General features: G+C 48.4%; 1 protein-coding gene across 1 annotated transcript in view; it reads left to right on the top strand.

The window, feature by feature from the left end:
• The first annotated feature begins 4,043 nt into the window (after positions 1-4,043).
• Positions 4,044-18,226, top strand: part of notch1a (notch receptor 1a) — a 25,692-nt gene continuing 11,509 nt past the window's right edge. Inside the window, exons 1-12 of the mRNA XM_083669882.1 lie at positions 4,044-4,210; positions 5,484-5,565; positions 12,196-12,458; positions 12,660-12,998; positions 14,089-14,211; positions 14,317-14,550; positions 14,668-14,823; positions 14,988-15,173; positions 15,343-15,456; positions 16,333-16,446; positions 16,770-17,003; positions 17,142-17,252. Of these exons, the coding sequence (XP_083526008.1) occupies positions 4,153-4,210; positions 5,484-5,565; positions 12,196-12,458; positions 12,660-12,998; positions 14,089-14,211; positions 14,317-14,550; positions 14,668-14,823; positions 14,988-15,173; positions 15,343-15,456; positions 16,333-16,446; positions 16,770-17,003; positions 17,142-17,252 (2,014 nt within the window). The 5' untranslated portion in view covers positions 4,044-4,152. The remainder of the gene's footprint in view (positions 4,211-5,483; positions 5,566-12,195; positions 12,459-12,659; positions 12,999-14,088; positions 14,212-14,316; positions 14,551-14,667; positions 14,824-14,987; positions 15,174-15,342; positions 15,457-16,332; positions 16,447-16,769; positions 17,004-17,141; positions 17,253-18,226) is intronic.

The following is an 18,226-nucleotide window of genomic DNA, read 5'->3' as shown; positions in this document are numbered from 1 at the left end:
TATCTCTGCCCAAGTCACTGGGTGTACTGATAAGACCCCAGACTTTCCTTTCCCTGTCACGTTTCCTTTTCAGATAGTTTTGTGTTGGCCCTCTCTCTTCCCCCAACATACCCCAAGAGGGTAACTTTGATCACCCCTCAATACTGGGACCATTAGAGATAGTGTGAAGTCTGCAGTCTGGTCACCTAGACCCAGGCCACATCATAAACCCCCAACACCCAGACAAGGCCCCAGCAAACTGAGCTGCAGAACACAGGAGCCACATCAAAGGCCTGGGATGTGTTGGCTAATTACACCATCGCCTCTGGGCTTCCCTTCCATATGCAATGACACACCCTTCCAGCAGTAACACACATCTTTCCAGTAGTAACACACACACGCACGCACGCACACACGCACACACACACACACACACACACACACACACACTTGTGACCCCTACAGACACAACCCTCTAGGTGCAGCCTGTCCTCTCTAATGAGTGTTGACTTTATCACAAGATCAGCAGTGACTTCCTATAATCACATCTGTTACAGACACCTAACCCTAATCCTCACCATGAGCCCAACAAATGTCAGCCCTGCTTAAAGCCCACCTAACCCCCCCCCCCTCCACACACTGCCCTTTCCACACTTACAGCATGTTCCACTTGCAACGGTGCCAAAGACCACTGAACTTCACCAAAGACCATTAAAACACCAACACTAACTTCAATGCATGCAGAAATATACAGTACTAAAACCATTGTGCTGAAATACACTGTATGACCTTAGCAACACCTACAAGGCCTGCACACTCAGTCTCAGGCCTGTACACACCTGGAGGGATCCTTCGACCGACCAATGCTGTTGAGTCAGGGATCAGCTTTGTCATTCCCCCCTCTTCATGTTAAGCTGGATTTATTGTTCTTGTTGACATATGACCTCTGTGACAGGGGGGACAAAGCAGTGGAGAAGTTGAACTGTCTGAGGTGACAGACAGAGGGGGTGTGGAGAGAAACCTGTCACTCAGTGCCAAAGGATAACCTCCATTTTAATTCTCCAAACAATGCCCCTACCCCTCCTGCAGAGCAGATGTGAAAAAAAAATGTAAAACGTTACTCTTACTCCTAGCCATCTGTCGTAAACACATCGAAAATGGATCTGATCTGATCCCCTCCTAACTGTTGTTGCTGTTGAGGGAGTTTCACTTTACTCTGGACTGATATGTCCATATACGCAAAATACCATGGTGACACAGCCTGGCCTGGAGGGCTGTGGGGCAGCTGGGTTGCCAATGCGAGGAGGAAGTGGGCGCGCCCAGCCCCTTGCGCTGTGAGAAAAGGGTCAGGGGTTCGTTTCCAAAACAGAAAAGACCAATCAACATCCTGGCTTGGGTCACGTTACTGGTGTCAATCAGAGAGGTGCTTTTTGTCATGTTTGTGATGATAAGAACTATGTATTCTTAGGTATATCAGTTATAACCAAGTCTTAAACTACTTATGTTTCAATACTTAACTTCTGAATAAAAGGCATAAAAAAAAACATTTAAAAAAGACATAAACCTCCAGCTTGAAGATACTTCTATAGATGGTTATGAATATTTCTCTCTGCCTAAAACGTCTCTGTGATCTCGCTCTCATCTGGTGACGTCATTCCCACTAGTTGACAAAGTAAAGCTTTCTGTCCTGTTGGTAGCATTCACCCCCTGATGGCAGATCTGTTTATCTGGCTGAATCCTAAACAGCCCATTCAGTTCACAGTAAACACAAAGCCATCAGGTTCACAATGATAAAGGTGTGAAGTATTCAAAGATAGAACAGATTAGATATCCCTGATCTATTGTCACAGGGTGACATTCTCACTAGCCCCAGATAAGAACACCCTCCTGATGGATCACTGATAATGCTGTAAAAGCATCTACCTTTACTTTATCATCAGAGACTACAGGCTCCATTTAACAAATGCTCAATAAGTCAGCCATTCCTTTGTTTTAGCACCATCTAACAACTTTGTGACCACAACAAGCTAAGCACAGACTACATTCAGTTTAAAGCATAAACCAATGTCCTGGCTTAGTTACAGCAAATTGTGTGTAAACCAGGAATAATACTCCAAGCTCGTATCAGACCTTGGAGAGTTGGTTGTAGAATGACCTCATGTTGTGGTTGTGGAGTGGAGCTGTACTGTTTTATCGCTACCTTTGGCCCTGCTCTATTTCTGCTGTGAGACAGGAAGGAAGACAGTCCGAGGAATGAGGACATGCTATTGGCCGTGATTCAGAATCCGTAGCTTTGAGGAGGCCAAGGTTCAACCTATATATACGAATATGTCACTTCTATAGAATTCATCTTTTGACTTGACACTTGTTTTATCTTTATGTTCTGTGTCTATATTGAGGACTACTGTTTGTTTATCCATCCCTGTGAATCTCTTGCAGCGCATTTTCACATGTCCCTAAGCTTTACCCAAACAAACAATCATCTCAAGTCAGCAAAGAAATCCTGGGGTGCTCTGATTTCTCAATTGTCTGTCAGCTAACAGTCTGAGAACAATGGCAAGTTAGCACTTTTCAAACTTATGATCTGATTAACAGATACAGTCACTCTAGCACACCACAGTCAGAATGTGTGTGTGTGTGTGCGCGCGTTTGCGTGTGTGTGTCTGTGTGCCTGTGTGTGTGTGTGTGAAAGGAGGGCATTAGCCAACAGCATAATATGACAATTATAGTGTGTGTCAGACAGGTTTGACAGTTCTCACGCTGAGGCGGTATGAATGCACCGCTAGTTCTACATGTCCACACACACCTTCTTTCGTGTATGCTTTGTCTTATGCTCTCTGTCATCCTCGCTTATCCAACCTTCCTCAGTTTCTCTCTGTCTCCCTCCCTCTCTCTCTCTCTCTCTCTTTCTCAATTACTCAACAGTTCCCACGCACCTTGTGTGGATCTACCTCTTCTGGCACACATCCATTTTACTGTCACACTGAAATGAGAGAGAAGTATTGCTATAATAATATAATAAATCTGTGCCCTGAGGCGCTGAAACTGCACAGTTACTCTAAGGCAGTTTCACTTGCCCTCAGAGGAGGAAAAAAAGGAAAACATCTGGCATGGCTCCATGAATGACTATATTTCACCTTAACAACTAAGGAAAATTATGTGTTTAAAGTGAATTTGTTTCTTCAGAGAACTGCGACACACACGAATACCCAAATGTAGCAGCATGAAACATTAATTTGATCACTAAGTGCTAAAATGAAACGGTTGAATCAATCAAGGGACCACGTCAATCTCTGCATACACTAATCATATTAAGACATACTGTGGAAGTCACTTGGATGATAATGTAAATGCACGATGTGATGCGAACTTGACTTTAGATGGTCTGGACAGGGAAGTGAGACCAGCTCTGTGGTCAGGATTGTTCTGGTAGCGAGACCCCAGACAGAGCAAAGATCAGGACACAGGAGTACACCAGAAAGAGAACTTGTTGAGGTTCTGTTCACAAAAACCAAGTGAAGTAATATCAATATTTGATAACATAATGAGCATCTTACCACCACGCTGGGTTGTTTTGAGCATAGCTTTTAGTCGGCAGAGAAATTAGAGAAATAAGATGATGTTAGCCTATCCGCTGTCTTTGATCACAGTTTGTTTTCCACGAGGCCAGGTCAAAGTATTCTGGCATTAGGATTACAAGTGACTGATTTGACCAAACGTATCTCCATGCAGCTAGGCATAGGCTTGTACTATAAATGAACGATGTCCAGATGAAATCGTGCTGTCGACTTTACAGACTATGTCAGTTATGTAACTAAAAGTAGGTTTTTATACATTACTTACCATTAAAGTTAGTGATTTAATCTTTATGTTTAATCAATTTGAACGAGCGAGTTGGCTTTTGTACCTGCGCGGAAGGATAACCTCATTGGCTGGAGGAGGAGAGAGGAGGAGGAACTTTGAGAGTTGCGCGAGTGTCCCCATTCAGAACTCAGAAGCGTGTGCGTTAACATCTCATGTATTGAGTTCTGCCGGAGACGATTCGTCTGTCGGATTTATTTATTGAAAGAGGATATTTATTACATTTTAAGCCACGTCTGGAATTTACGAAACCGTGGATCTATGCAAACCCTGCGTGGAATTGTACGATATTTTTGAAGCTGAAGAGGAGGAATGTATCGTTTCTTTGTGAAACTAACATTTCTGATTCCAGTCATCGTCATAACACAAGGTAAAGTGTCTTGACTGTTATCAGTGGTTTGCTATTTGCTGAACCCTTTGCTGCGAATGTTATGTAGCGGTTGAAAATATTTACTATCCTTGAGTTTAGTTTAGGCTATTGATTAAAGTCATGTAACATTGATTTGGCTGATTATGTGATAGGCTATCACTTTCCGTTGTTTTCAGTAAACTAGGTTATTGTATTTAAGAAAACACTTGTTGCGCTGCCTCTCTGTCGACTATAAATGCAGTCTACTATAAATGTAAACATCGTAGCCTACAACAATTGCTCAATATACTGCGGGCCTCTGATCAATGCAACTGACCAGCAGCCAACTGCTGGAACATATTGGCTGAGCCGCGCCACCAGTCGATGTGCGCTTTGAGTTGTGAAAAAAAGTTGGTATATGTTAGCCTATCGGGTTTTTCTTTACCCCGCACGTTTAAGATGCTGGCTTCGAATATAACCGTAGTAATGTATATTTGATGTGAGTCTATAGGCTGGGATATATTGGGATGCATTGCCTTTTCATACTATTTAGCTTAGTAATTACAAAGTAGGCTGTTAATAATATTTTTGAACAAGAAAACATTAGTGTACACAACGCCAACATACTTAGTTTCATTAAATAAATTGTTGTTTGAGTAAACTTAATTTCCTCCTCTGTGATGGCGCGAGCGGCGATTAGCGGTAAGGATCGGATAATGGGAAAAAGAAGTTTGTGCGTGTGTTGGGGGGAGGGGGCGGTGGGCTTTTGTGTGTGAGGGAGGGAGAGGGAGTGTGAGTCCCGTGTGGGGGTAGGGGTGCTGTTATTCCCGTCTGCTGGTAAACAATGCCACTGGAGAGTGTTTTATGGCTCGTGCTGGACTCTGATTTCTTTTGTCCGCGCGTCTGAGCTCAGCAGCTGTTGCGCTTTCCTCGCAAGCGTGCTCCCCAAAGCCACGCACCACGCGCGCTCTCCGCACTGGCCAACAAATTGTGTCTCTATCCTCAGACACAGCGCACACACGTACGGCAAACGAACGCATTACGAATTAAAACGTTCAACACACCAGTTTGCAACGTCTTTGAATAATGTGATAGGACATGACCCCCACCCCCAATCCAATAGATGCCTGTTCTGATATAAAGTTATATTTATTTGCGCATCGTCTATTGTGTGTGTGTGTATATATATATATATATATATATTATATATATTAGATATGTTTGTGTGTAATTTGGTTGCGAGACAGCAACAGAGTAATGTATTTCGCATTATAACTGTTCCCCCCATCTACAGGTCTAAGATGCTCTCTGCCCACTGAATCGTGTAAGAATGGAGGGAGGTGTGAGGCCTCCCCCGACGGAAACGGAGAATGCAGGTGAGCACATCCCACTTGCCATGTGAATCTCCCTAGTGGAGAACTCGAATTTAAATATTCTCTCATTTGAATTTTGACTAGCATTTTCTAGCAGTTGAAGTTCAAACAGGGCTTGTGGGAACTCTTATCATGTGTTATTTAGTCAGATCCAGAGTGGTGCTGCGGTATTTGTATATCCTGATAGTGGTGTGTGGTGGTACTTTAGAGTGCTCTAGGATAGAAAGGCGAGGGGCCTCTCATACCAGCCTTTGAGAGGCAGCTCTGCCGGGCAACCAGAGGCAACAGACTTTCCCCTGGCCTGTTGTGTTCCCTCCCGTGCCTCTCCTGTAGATGCAGAGCCCCATGCGCCTGCACACATTCTCCCAAAGAAAAGACTGAAGGAAAAAAAAAAAAAAGAGAGCCCTATTCCAGGGCACTGGAGAGGTGAGAGAGGGGTGGCTGGACAAAAGGCGCCCCTCTCCTCCTCCCCCCCTTGGTGGGTCGTTAATGAATGCAAGACCCTTCCCCGGCGGAGTGAGGGACGCGTCCAGTCCTAAATCTTGTTTTTCTGCTCTTTCATGGGGCGACAGCTGGGGATCGCCCGCCGCCGGCCGCCATTGTCCTCTAGTCAGAGTAATGCTGTGTGACTAATCTGAGTGGGGCTTCCCATAACGCTACAACCCCCCCCCCCCCCAAACGCCACAACACACCCCAAACCCCTGCCATAACCCCCTCTCCTCCCCCCACCTACAGGCTTGTCTCCTGATTTCTGAATAGCCACTCTCCCCCTTGTGATCTCCATTAGAAGACCAGATGGCTGTGAAATGTAATTGGATTGGATATTATTGGGAGAGTGAGATTAATTGGAGTAAACTACAGAAATTTGAAAGCAAACAAGTGGGAGAGGAGCAGATGAGTGTAGAGGCCGATGCTGGTGGGGGAGGACAAGAGTCTTGTTGGGGGGGGGGGCTTCAGGGAGGGTTACAGGTGCATGGGAGTCAACCACACACCTGACCAGGCTCCTAAAGGGTGGGAGGGGGGGGCTCTGGACCTCCGGAGAGGCATATCTCTGTGGTGGAGTGGAGCTCAGAGGTGGGCCTGGCCTGCCCTGGGGGCATCTGGTCATGGTAGTACTGTAGGGACAGAGGGACCCATGCTAGCCCAGGGCCACAACTCAATTACATCTGACTGCCCTCTACCCCCCCCCCCTCCCTCCCTCTACTTCCATACCCCCCTCCCCCGCTACAAAGCTGCCATTGTGCCCCCCCCCTCTTAGGCCAGTCCAATCAAACACAGGATAGGAGCTTCAGTGGGTCTTCCCTTCATAAATCATTTCTCTGCCATCAGTCATACTGTGATTAAGGAGACTCAGAGTCAGCACTCAGGGGTCAGAGTGTAGCGTTGGTGCTCTGGGAGGGCCTTGATAACGATCAAACTCATGTTTATTTATTCTGGGCTATACAAAGGCATACACGTCTCTCTCTCTCTCTCACACACACACACACACACACACACACACACACACACACACACATACACACAAAGAAAAAGTGTGTGTACTATGTACTGTACCGGTAGAAAAACCAAGGGACAATGTTCCTCTACACATACATTCTTTGACAAAGAGAAGAGTGTTGTACTCAGTACACACGGTGCCCTAGTTTCAGTCTATGGTTTGATGATGCCAGGTTCTCATCATGCACGAGGTGGGTAGGTGGGAAGCGAATGATTGAAATGTCAAATGCCACTCAGCAGGTCACCTGGCGACAAGAGTTTCCCTGTCGCCAAAATAACTGTTAGATCCAGGGCATGGGCCAATGACGATGCAGATCTGATCAGACAGAGCAGATTGAGATGGTTAGGGTTAGGTTTAGGGTTAGGGTCATTCATGTTTTGTGTCCTCCCGCTCCAGAAATAGCCCCTGTTTTATTTAAAGCCTTTCGACACGGATCGTCCGCAAAACAGGAGCCGGCGCACTTCCTGTTTATCCTTGTTCCGATAGGCTTGTATTTGTTTGTGAGAAGACATTCATTGAATTAATTGAAATCGAGTTGTTCACTCAGAAATGTCATTTGTCTGGGAATGCATGGCAAAAGTGCCAAGAAGGATAAAGCCTCATTGAGCCCTGTTCTCCTCCGTCCAGTAGAAGGCTACCATAATCAGTCTGACTCCGGCTCGGAAGAAAACGACCCGTGCCAAGTTTAATGTTCACCTTTTGCCCTCGCATCCTTTGCCTGCCTGGTTTCCTTCGCAGTGCCTCCACTAGAAAAAAAAGTGGCATCGCAGACAAACATCATCACTGTGCCACGTCAAAGAGGAAATACTGAGCAGTGATTATATGAAGTGAGAGGTTATCTGAAGGTGTGTGTGTGTGGTGAGTGCTCTTACTTCCTGTTGTTCCACTGTGCTCTAAATGTTATTGTGGTTGGTATAGGCTGTGTGTGTGTGAGAGAGTCTAATTCAGTGTCAGTGTGAGGGGTACAGTCAGAGTGTAGGGTTTTAAGACGCTGTTGCCTGCTCAACTTAAGTGACTTTTGGCCTATGCATGACTGTGGCCCCTTGTTTTCTGAAATAGAGACACTGTTTTGGTCTGAAGTCACTGTCTACGAATAGACAGAAAAGACGTGGGCTAGCTGTCTCTTACCCGCAGTATGCAACATGTTTGAAAAACTGAACGATGCATCAAAAGTGTGACAGTCATAGCTTGATAGAGACCTTGTGCCTGTGATTAGACATGCTTCACTGAAGAAGACATGGCTGAGCTCTTACTCTGTGGTATCTGTGGTATCTGCCATGGCCACTCTGGGAAAACCATGACCCTCTCAACTTAAGACTGTATAGGGGAAACCACACATAAGGGATGCTCTTCCCTCACTTGAGGAATGCTGCTCTTCATTTGCCCTCCTTTAGGGATTACTCTGTTAAACCTGGTCTCGTCATGGCTCTTGGCTGTATCAAGAGCGGTGCAAGTGCAGGGCAGGGTTAGGCGTGTGATAGCGGTGTTGGGGTTTTATTTGGTTTTAAGCTTCCCAAGAGGACACTCCCCATGACCGCTCCATTCCCCAGATGCCTGGAGAACCTCTGATACTGAGGCAGAGCGAGGGGGCGAAGTGGGGGGGGGGCACTCTAATCTCCACAGGCCTAACTGAGGCCACACAGTGTTCCCGGCCCGTCGGGAATATGGAGCAGAACAGGGCTGGGATCAGAATTCCTTGTGTCTGGAACTCCTCAGAGACTGGGGATCAAAGTTGTGACTGGGGAGATAAAGTCCGGGTGCTGAAAGTTCACATGCACCAGGAGTCTGTCAGACACAGACACACCTGCTGGTCTGACAGCTCACTGGCACAGAGGGGTACAGCCCCCCCCCACACACACACACCTCCATCAGATGCCCCCTCGTGTCCTCACTGATGCCCCCTGTACCCTCAGTAATGCTTGCCAGAGGTACAGTAGCAGATGTGTTGCCGGCAGTAACCAGAGCCAGGGGTGGGGTCCTGGGCAGGTGTTTGACACTGTTTGGCTCTGGAAGTGGAATGTCGTCGTAGCGATGTCAGGAGTACGGTCCAAGCCCTCCGCTTCTACTGAAATAAACCTACTGCCGGAAGCGTGAGGTTGGTTACACACACACACACACACACACACACACACACACACCCCTTCTGGTATTACAGCCAAACTATTATGGGATGACCCTGTATTTGGGGCCTGGTATTCTGTGTCTGAAAGCAATCTGTGGTTATCCATTAAGGTGGTGTTGACTCTCTTTCTTCCCTCCAAACTGGGAGGTTATTGATTAATAGTCTCACCCACTCCCAATGCAGACTGTTTGATATTGAACAGGCCAACTTGATTAGAAAACCACAAAAAAAATCTATTGTCTTCATTACAAAGTACAACAAATTGTCTTTATTACTTGACAACTTGATTACAAAATACTTTCTCACTCAATGTTTCTCTTTTATTTTCTTCACACGTCTCCCGTGGATGACTGTGTGACCTGTTAACCACCAGGTGTTTAGAGCTCATCTGTCTGCAGGGGGGTTTTGGTCACTTCCTGTGGGTTTTTTTTACCGTCTGAACCTCTCTCTCTCAGACACAGAAAGTGTCTTGAAGGAACAGAGCTGTAGACTCATATGACTTATTCTGTCTGTAAGCATATTACAGACAATACATAGATAGACAGACTCAGACTGGGATTGCTCACTGACTCAGTTCCTGAGAGAAGTATGTGTAGATTTAACTTCCTCTTACAGAGTGACCACGTTGTTCACAGTCCCACAAACAGATGTGAACCTCAGCGGTCAACGCTTGGGTAATGATTAGAGGGATGTGAGGGAACTTCTAGTAGACAAAAAGACTGATGGAGAAGGAAAGATGCATGGAGAGTGAGAAAGAGGTAGCTGGCGGGGGAAGGAGAGCTAAATTAGGGGGAAGGTTTGCACGGTGACAACAAACACTATGAAAATAGAGCACACACACATACAAACACACACACACACACACACACACACACATACACACTCTCTATCCCCCTCTACATTTTCCAGAGTAGTGGCATTTCCCCTGCCCAGTGAGAGTGGGGGTCTTTGTGTAGGAAGCTAAAGTCACCCTCAAGAGTGGCAGATGGCAGATCAGCCTCAGCAGGGGTGGGGGGTGGGGGGGGGGGGGCGTCCCAGAGTCACAAATGTTTGGGGTCAGGGGTCAGGGAAGCATCTGCTCTGGCCCGAGGGGACATTGCATCGCTGGGTGAGACCTGTTGCCGGGGTGTGTTGCCGAGGTCTGGTGGTTTACATCGTGGGGGGGATCTTTATCTATGGACTGACTTCAGATCCATTACAGTGAGGGGATCACACACACACACACGCACACTTTATCTCACACTTCCTCACACTTTCACTTCTCTTTCACAAACATGATATTTCTGTCTCACCCTCAAGCACATTGCTTGGCAGAAGTCTGATAATAAATGAGAGCTCCTGACTGCAGAAAGTGTGTACTTTTCGTGTCACAGTGAAAAGTGAAGTCTGTATGGCAGGCAGGCAGTGAAACTTCAAAGCCGGTCATATTTTTTGGCAAGCTTCTGCCAATTGCTGCTGCCTGGGTGCCCTATAGGGTCGAGCGGTTGGCTTAACTTCTGCTCATCATATTTCACAGTCAACCACAGTCTCTCAACAGTGATGTGTGAGGTCTGAGATGAACGCTGTAAAAAACCATACAGCATAGAGCTGTAAAAAGTACACATGTGAGGAAAAAGAGGAATAACAGCTTGGTAGAGAGAGAGAGAGACAAAGCGGGGGAATGAGTCAAAAGTCTGAATAGTTGAGGGATTGAGTGGTGAAAACGTGGGCAGGCAGGTAAGAATGGACTGGGCTGAAGAGTGTGGAGAAGGAGAGACAAAAGTTGCAACAGCTGACTTCACATGGGTCCTCCACAGTCCCCAGAGGCAAGGTTTGTCAGCATCCCCCCTCTGCTAGGGGGACAGAGGGGAGAGAGGGGGAGGAGCTGTGTCTAACAGCTGCCTTCATTAACATGCGCACCTGCTCCCTGTGGAGATTCTAGGAGGCCAACAGATGCCCTCTCTGACATGCATACACACTTATACTCTCACACACTCCTACACTCACACACACACACAGAATTTAAATTCAAACACACACCCTACCCTTTAATGCTTGTAATTCTCGTCTCTCTCTCTCACACACACACACACACACACACACACGTCGGAAGTGTGAGGTTGGTCACACACACACACACATTTTTGGGATATCTTAAATATCTTTAATATATAATTCATGTGTAGTCTAGTATAGTTAACTAGTTTGTCTAGTTATAATTAGTCTAGTTAATTGCATGAACCTTACAGTGCTGCCCAGCAGGCTAGTGTTCCGCAACTACCCACATCTACTGCCTGGTTAGGGGGAGGGGGGTGGTCCTCATACCTCTCCGTCCTGGGAACGATGAGAGTGTCTCTCTGATGGTGAGGGGGGTGGTGGGGGGCGTTAGTTAGTTTGAACTAGGAGACTGTAGCAGTGTCTGTCCAGGGTGGGAGTGTGGAGGGGAGGGGGGGCTCCGAGGGGCTTAGAGCCTGAATGCGGTGCTCCATGTCTGGGCAGCCCAAGCCGCCAGGGCCGCCCTTGATCTCCAGGGTCATGACGGGATGAGGGTGGACAGCCAGGGGGGGAAAGGTAGCTGGGAACGGGGCAGCACGGCGAGACTGTCCCCAAAGCCTGTTTTTGTGGCGTCTGTTGTCCCCAAAGCCTGTTTTTGTGGCGTCTGTTGTCCCAGCAGAGTGTGTTTTCAAAGTTCTGAGGGGGCCTAATCCAGGGAGACACACTAGAACAACAGCCCACCCCTGTCCCCTGCCCTGACTCCCTCCCACACAGGGCTGCTCTGGGCCTGGACTGAATCTAGCCCCCCTCCTGCTCCTCTCTCCCCTCCATCCCCTCCCCTCCCTCGTTAGATGATTCATTCCAATGGTTTTGGGGAGATTAAATCTTTTTTTTAAATGCTGGATCAAAACTATGATGGAAATGGTGCTGAATAATGCATACATACGTCCTTAGGTCAGGTATCCCTGATCTTTCCAGACTGTTCTAGATCATTCCAGAATGCTTTGAGCGTCTCTGACCGTTTTTGTTTTGCCTCCAGGTGTACCAGCGACTACGTAGGCAGCCGGTGCCAGTACCCCAGCCCCTGCAGCCCATCTCCCTGCCGCAACAACGGCGAATGCCGCCCGGTTACCCACGGCAACACGTTCGACTTCCGCTGCGTGTGTCGACTGGGCTTCTCCGACCGGCTGTGCCTGACGCCCACCAACCACGTCTGCATGAGCTCCCCCTGCCGCAACGGAGGAACATGTGACCTCCTCTCCCTCACGGAGTACCGCTGCCGCTGCCCGCCCGGCTGGTCAGGTAGATTCGGACACGCCAAAACTAAAACACGCTAACATACACACGCTACACGCCATTCTGTTCAATATTCAACTCAATCAATCCCCTGTAGCATACTGTGTGTCTACATAACAAATGGCAGCATGTTCAGCAATGTTGTAAGGTGTATTCCTCATCATCATTTGTTCTCTCCTCCTCCTCCTCCTCCTCCTCCTCCTCCAGGTAAGACCTGTCAGCTGGCCAACCCGTGTGCCTCCAATCCCTGTGCCAACGGCGGGCAGTGCACGCCTTTCGAGTCCCACTACATCTGTGCCTGCCCCCCTGCCTTCCACGGGCAGACCTGCAAGCAGGACGTCAACGAGTGCGCCCATATGCCCTCGCCCTGCCGCAACAGGGGGGTGTGTGTGAACGAGGTGGGCTCCTACCACTGCCGCTGCCCTCAGGAGTACACTGGCGGCAACTGTGAGACCCCCTACCTGCCCTGCAGCCCCTCCCCCTGCCACAACGGGGGCACCTGTGTGCAGAAGGGAGACACCATCTACGACTGCAGCTGCTTACCAGGTACCTTCATTAGCAACAGCTAGCTCCGATGTTGTGCACAGTGACCGTATTGGTCCAGATCCACGACCTTTCTACCGTTCTATTCATACAACCACCAGACTAAAGCTAAGTATATGTTTTAGTGTAAGGTTCTCTTTTACAGGGGATAGACCTAATACCCCCTAGTTGTCAGAAGTTGATTAATGTAGAGGTCTTCTACTTTGGATCTGATTGGTTGATAGAACACTCAGCCGTTGTCCTCTGCCAGTCTCTGTTGGCAGGATGTTGATGCACAGAAGTTTCCTCCTGATAACTACCGATGTGCCTACACACACATGCATGCGCACACACACAGACACACACAGACACACACACACACACACACACAAAAGCATACAATCATTCCCACAGTGTATGTGTTTTCAGACCTCATGGGTGTGTTTTTTCATGCCTGTATCTGTGGCACTATGGGAGGAGCGGTCTCTGTAACTGTGGTTAATGCTGCTTCTCAGTGGTTGCTGTGTTTGTGGCTTTACCCAAGGCTCCTGAGAGCAGCTGCTCAGCACTGCAATACGGATGTAAAACTGAATTTCCCAAACTTAATTGTCTCCGTCTCTCCAAATCAAACATTTCTACCTGATAACAACTACTCTGCATTTAGCTCAAGGTTCACTCACCCTGCCTCAGATCCCTGTATAATACGCATTGTGTGTGTGTGTGTGTGTGTGTGTTGGGTGGGGTTGAGACGTTAAAGTTTAACCCACACCATGCCACTCTCGTGTTTGTGTTTGTGCTGGAATGCCGACAGACCGTGAGGTCAGTGGGACATCTGCCGAGTTCTGGGTTGATACTTAATCAGAGATGAGGCTGTAAAACGCCCACTCGGCCCACAGACACCCTTTGATGTGTCTGAGGAAGCTTGTTGTACATGGGTTTAATCAAACAGGCCGCTGTGGGAAGAAACAGGGCTTATCTCTCCCTTTTTTTTGTTGTTAGATTAGATAATGAGTGATTGACAAATGCCCTCAGTCTCTTTTGTCCTGTCCTTCTTTGCCTCTACCTGTCTTTCTGTGCCCTCTCTCACTTCCTCATGTCTCCCTCTCCCTGTCAGGGTTTACAGGTCAGAACTGTGAACACAACATTGATGACTGTCCAGGCCACAACTGTCAGAACGGTGGCCTGTGTGTGGATGGGGTGAACACCTACAACTGCCAGTGCCCCCCTCACTACACAGGTAACCTAACCCTGTGTAAAAGTTGGGAAGCCATTTTAAGAATCAACCATGAATTGAATTCACCATTTTAATGTTGCCTGTGTGTGTGTGCCCTCAACCCTTCAGGCCAGTTCTGCACAGAGAACGTGGATGAGTGTGAGCTGATGCCCAACGCGTGCCAGAACGGAGGCACCTGCCACGACACCCACGGCAGCTTCCACTGCGTCTGCGTCAATGGCTGGACGGGCGACGACTGCAGCGAGAACATCGACGACTGCGCCAGCGCCGCCTGTTACCACGGCGCCACTTGCCACGACCGTGTGGCCTCCTTCTTCTGCGAGTGCCCGCACGGGCGCACAGGTACGACCTCACCTGTACCACACACACACACATACTCACACTCGGAAAAGAGCTTAGGTAGTAGAAACAGTTGATGTGTACATACTGATTGACCGATTTTTGTTTTTGTCCTCTCAGGCTTGCTCTGTCACCTTGACGACGCCTGCATCAGCAACCCGTGTCAGAAGGGGTCGAACTGTGACACCAACCCGGTCAACGGCAAAGCCATCTGCACCTGCCCTCCCGGCTACACCGGCTCAGCCTGTAACCAGGACATAGACGAGTGCTCTCTAGGTGGGTAGCTGCTCATCTCTCTCATACTGTATCTCTAGAAGCCATGTATTATGGGTAATGGAGTGTCCATTGTCGAGGCATAGCCAATCAATGTCTGTGTGTGTTTGAGAGGGGGGGGGTTATAGAAACTGGGCGTAGTTAACATGTTGTGTGTTCTGTCTCAGGTGCCAACCCTTGCGAGCATGGTGGTCGCTGCCTAAACACCAAAGGCTCCTTCCAGTGTAAGTGTCTCCAAGGTTACGAGGGACCTCGCTGTGAGATGGACGTCAACGAGTGTATGTCCAATCCCTGTCAGAATGACGCCACCTGCCTAGACCAGATTGGAGGCTTCCACTGCATCTGCATGCCAGGTATGCCACATAGGACCATACCACTCATGGGGGGGGGGTTCTATGTGAACACCCTGAAAAAATGTTTTAGGATTGGAGGTAGTCATGTTTGACTGCTCTTTGTAGTAGTCATAGAAGGAATATTGGGGGTTAGCATAACACTTAACACTCTCTGTGTGTGATTGCTTAGGGTATGAGGGAGTGTTCTGCCAGATCAACACTGATGAGTGTGCCAGCATGCCCTGCCTCAACAATGGGAAGTGCGTTGACAGGATCAACTCCTACCACTGCGAGTGCCCCAAAGGTAAGAGAGCTCAGAGGAAATGGTATGGGAGGGGAGAGAGGGAGGGAGGGGAGGGAGGGAGGGATGGATGGATGGATGGATGGATGGATACTCCTGTGTGGGTAGGATAGGGTTGGTTTACAAAGGGACAAGAAAGGGAGAGGCATGGGAATTATTACCTTGTTAGTGTGTGTGTGTGTGTGTGTGTGTGTGTGTGTGTGTGTGTGTGTGTGTGTGTGTGTGTGTGTGTGTGTGTGTGTGTGTGTGTGTGTGTGTCTTACTAAATGAGGGTAAATAATTGACCAGGGAGAGTAGTGCAGACATTCCTGATGAGGAAGGGAGGGCGGGAATACAAGGTCTGCTGAAGCATTAGCATAATTGGCGGGCACAGCGGTTTGCATAAGAGCTTAGCGCCCAAAAACAGGGTGTGGGGGTGGTGGGTTGGGAGCGATTGTGCAGCCGTTTGAAAGAAATGTCTTTGGAGCCCCTGCTGCATGGGTAGAGTGGGGGGGGGGGGGGGGGGGGGGTTGGGGGGTTAGTTGGGGCATTGGTAGGGGGGTATGGAGGGTTTTAGGCTGTTATGAAGTTCAGGGTCGCCTAGACCTACTTTAGATGCAAATTAGTTATTTTCCCCTACATTTTTTTCATCTGTATACAAACTGTCGCTAGGGAGACCACAATAAAGCCTAGATTATGTTAGATTATGCCTAGATAAATTGTGTGCCATTCTGGCTATGGTCAGAGGAATAATCTAAGTTTTTAGACATAATCTGGCAAAAACATTTGGCAAAAAAAGTAACACAAAAAAAAACTGCTACTAAAAATACACATCAGGACCAGTTGGCAGGAAGTATTGGGCCAGAGATGAATGCAGCTCATGTGTCTATGCCTCTTTAGGGTTCTCTGGAAGTCTGTGTCAGGTGGACATTGATGAGTGTGCCAGCACACCCTGCAAGAACGGAGCCAAGTGTACTGACGGTCCCAACAAGTACACCTGTGAATGCACTGAAGGTACACACTCTCTTGTGTTCAAATGACTACACCAGTGTACTTTAACCTCTTAAACTGAATGCCCTATTTCCACCTAAAAAACAGACCCAAACTAAACTGCTTATAACTGTTTTGTGTGGATATGCTCAGATCATGCTTCAGAATAATATAGATGCTTCAGAATAACATAGTACACATAAAGTAAACAATAATACAATTAATAGTCAAATTAAAGCAGAATTTGGGCCTAATTATGGGTCTGTCCGGCTTAAGAAGGGATGTCTTAGCTTCTAGTGTTCAAAAGCTCATTCTCTTCTCTAACTGTCTCTGCTCCTCATCCCCAGGTTACACAGGGCAGCTCTGTGAGACTGACATCAACGAGTGCTACTCTGACCCCTGTCACTATGGCACCTGCGAGGACGGCCTAGCCACCTTCACCTGCCACTGTCGCCCTGGTTACATGGGCCGCCTGTGTGAGACCAATATCAACGAGTGTCTGAGTCAGCCGTGCCAGAACGGAGGCGTCTGCCAAGACAGGGAGAACACCTACATCTGTACCTGCCCCAAGGGCACTGCAGGTAAGACACACACACACACACACACACACACACGCACACACACACACACACACTAATATCTACACCCCCTTACTGACTCAATGTAATGATTCCCACACAGACATATGTTCATAGTTTCTCTTCTTTGTTGTTTCCCAGGGTTTAACTGTGAGGTGAACCTGGATGACTGCAAGAGCAAGCCATGTGACTACGGGAGGTGCATCGACAAGATCAATGGCTACGAGTGTGCCTGTGAACCGGGCTACTCAGGTGAGCACTGGGGAGGGGGCGGTCCCCTGAGCCTAGGGGGGAGGGGCAGGTAGGACAGGTGGCCTTCGAGCCCACTGTAACAGACAGTGGTGTCAGGTTCCTTGTGTGGGACAGGCGGGACGGACCGGGGGGGACGGAGAAACACAGAGAGGCAGCCCCAAACCTGATACACACACACACACACACACACAGGCCCCAGCATTGTTCGGCCCCCTGAAAAGACTCAATGATGTGTGGTTCTGAAAGAGTCTGTAAGGTGATATTTCGAAAGGGTTTGGCCTTTAAACACATGTCTGTTTGTCGGTCTACAAGACAATGCTCAACATTTTGTATTCTCGGCACTGACTGTCCCCTGGTCATAGAACATACTAGATGGATCATTCTGCTCTAAACCATCCTTGGCATAACAGTTACATTATCTTCTTGCTCCCATGGGGATCCCATTACAAGGCCCAGTCACTGTTTGACTGGTTCTGTTCTGTCTCTGTTTCTGTCTCTCTCTCTCTGTGTCTGTGTGTCTGTGTGTCTGTGTGTCTGTGTGTGTGTGTGTGTGTGTGTGTGTGTGTGTGTGTGCATGCTCCAAGGGGGGAGGGTAGAAGAGGGGATGCAGGCTGCTGTGTAGTCTTACACCCCACCCCTCCATCTTTGTCCTCTCTCTGTGAGTGTGGAGGGGCAGGGCAGAGACCAGCGACAGAGGGCTTTTGTAATTGCAGAGCAGGCGGTTGAGCCCTCCCCTCTCTGATTGATGGAGGGATGGGAGTAAGGGAGTGGAGGGGGTAGGGAAGGGGAAAGGGGGGAGGGTGGGGGTGTCAGAGGGGGGTTAATTGTTGCTCACCCGCGTGTGAAATAGGGCCTGGCCTTCTGTCCCTGTTGTAAACAGCCCTGTGTAAGGTTAGCCCTCCCCAAGCAGGCCTATGGGGGTTGGGGGAGGGGGGAAGGCAGGGATGGGCTTTGTGTGTGCCATTGTTGCGGGA

This window comes from Argentina silus (assembly GCF_951799395.1).
Source record: "Argentina silus genome assembly, chromosome: 5".
Lineage (NCBI taxonomy): Eukaryota > Metazoa > Chordata > Actinopteri > Argentiniformes > Argentinidae > Argentina > Argentina silus.
The sequence above is the reverse complement of the archived record's forward strand: the minus strand, read 5'-3'. Positions and strand labels throughout refer to the sequence as shown.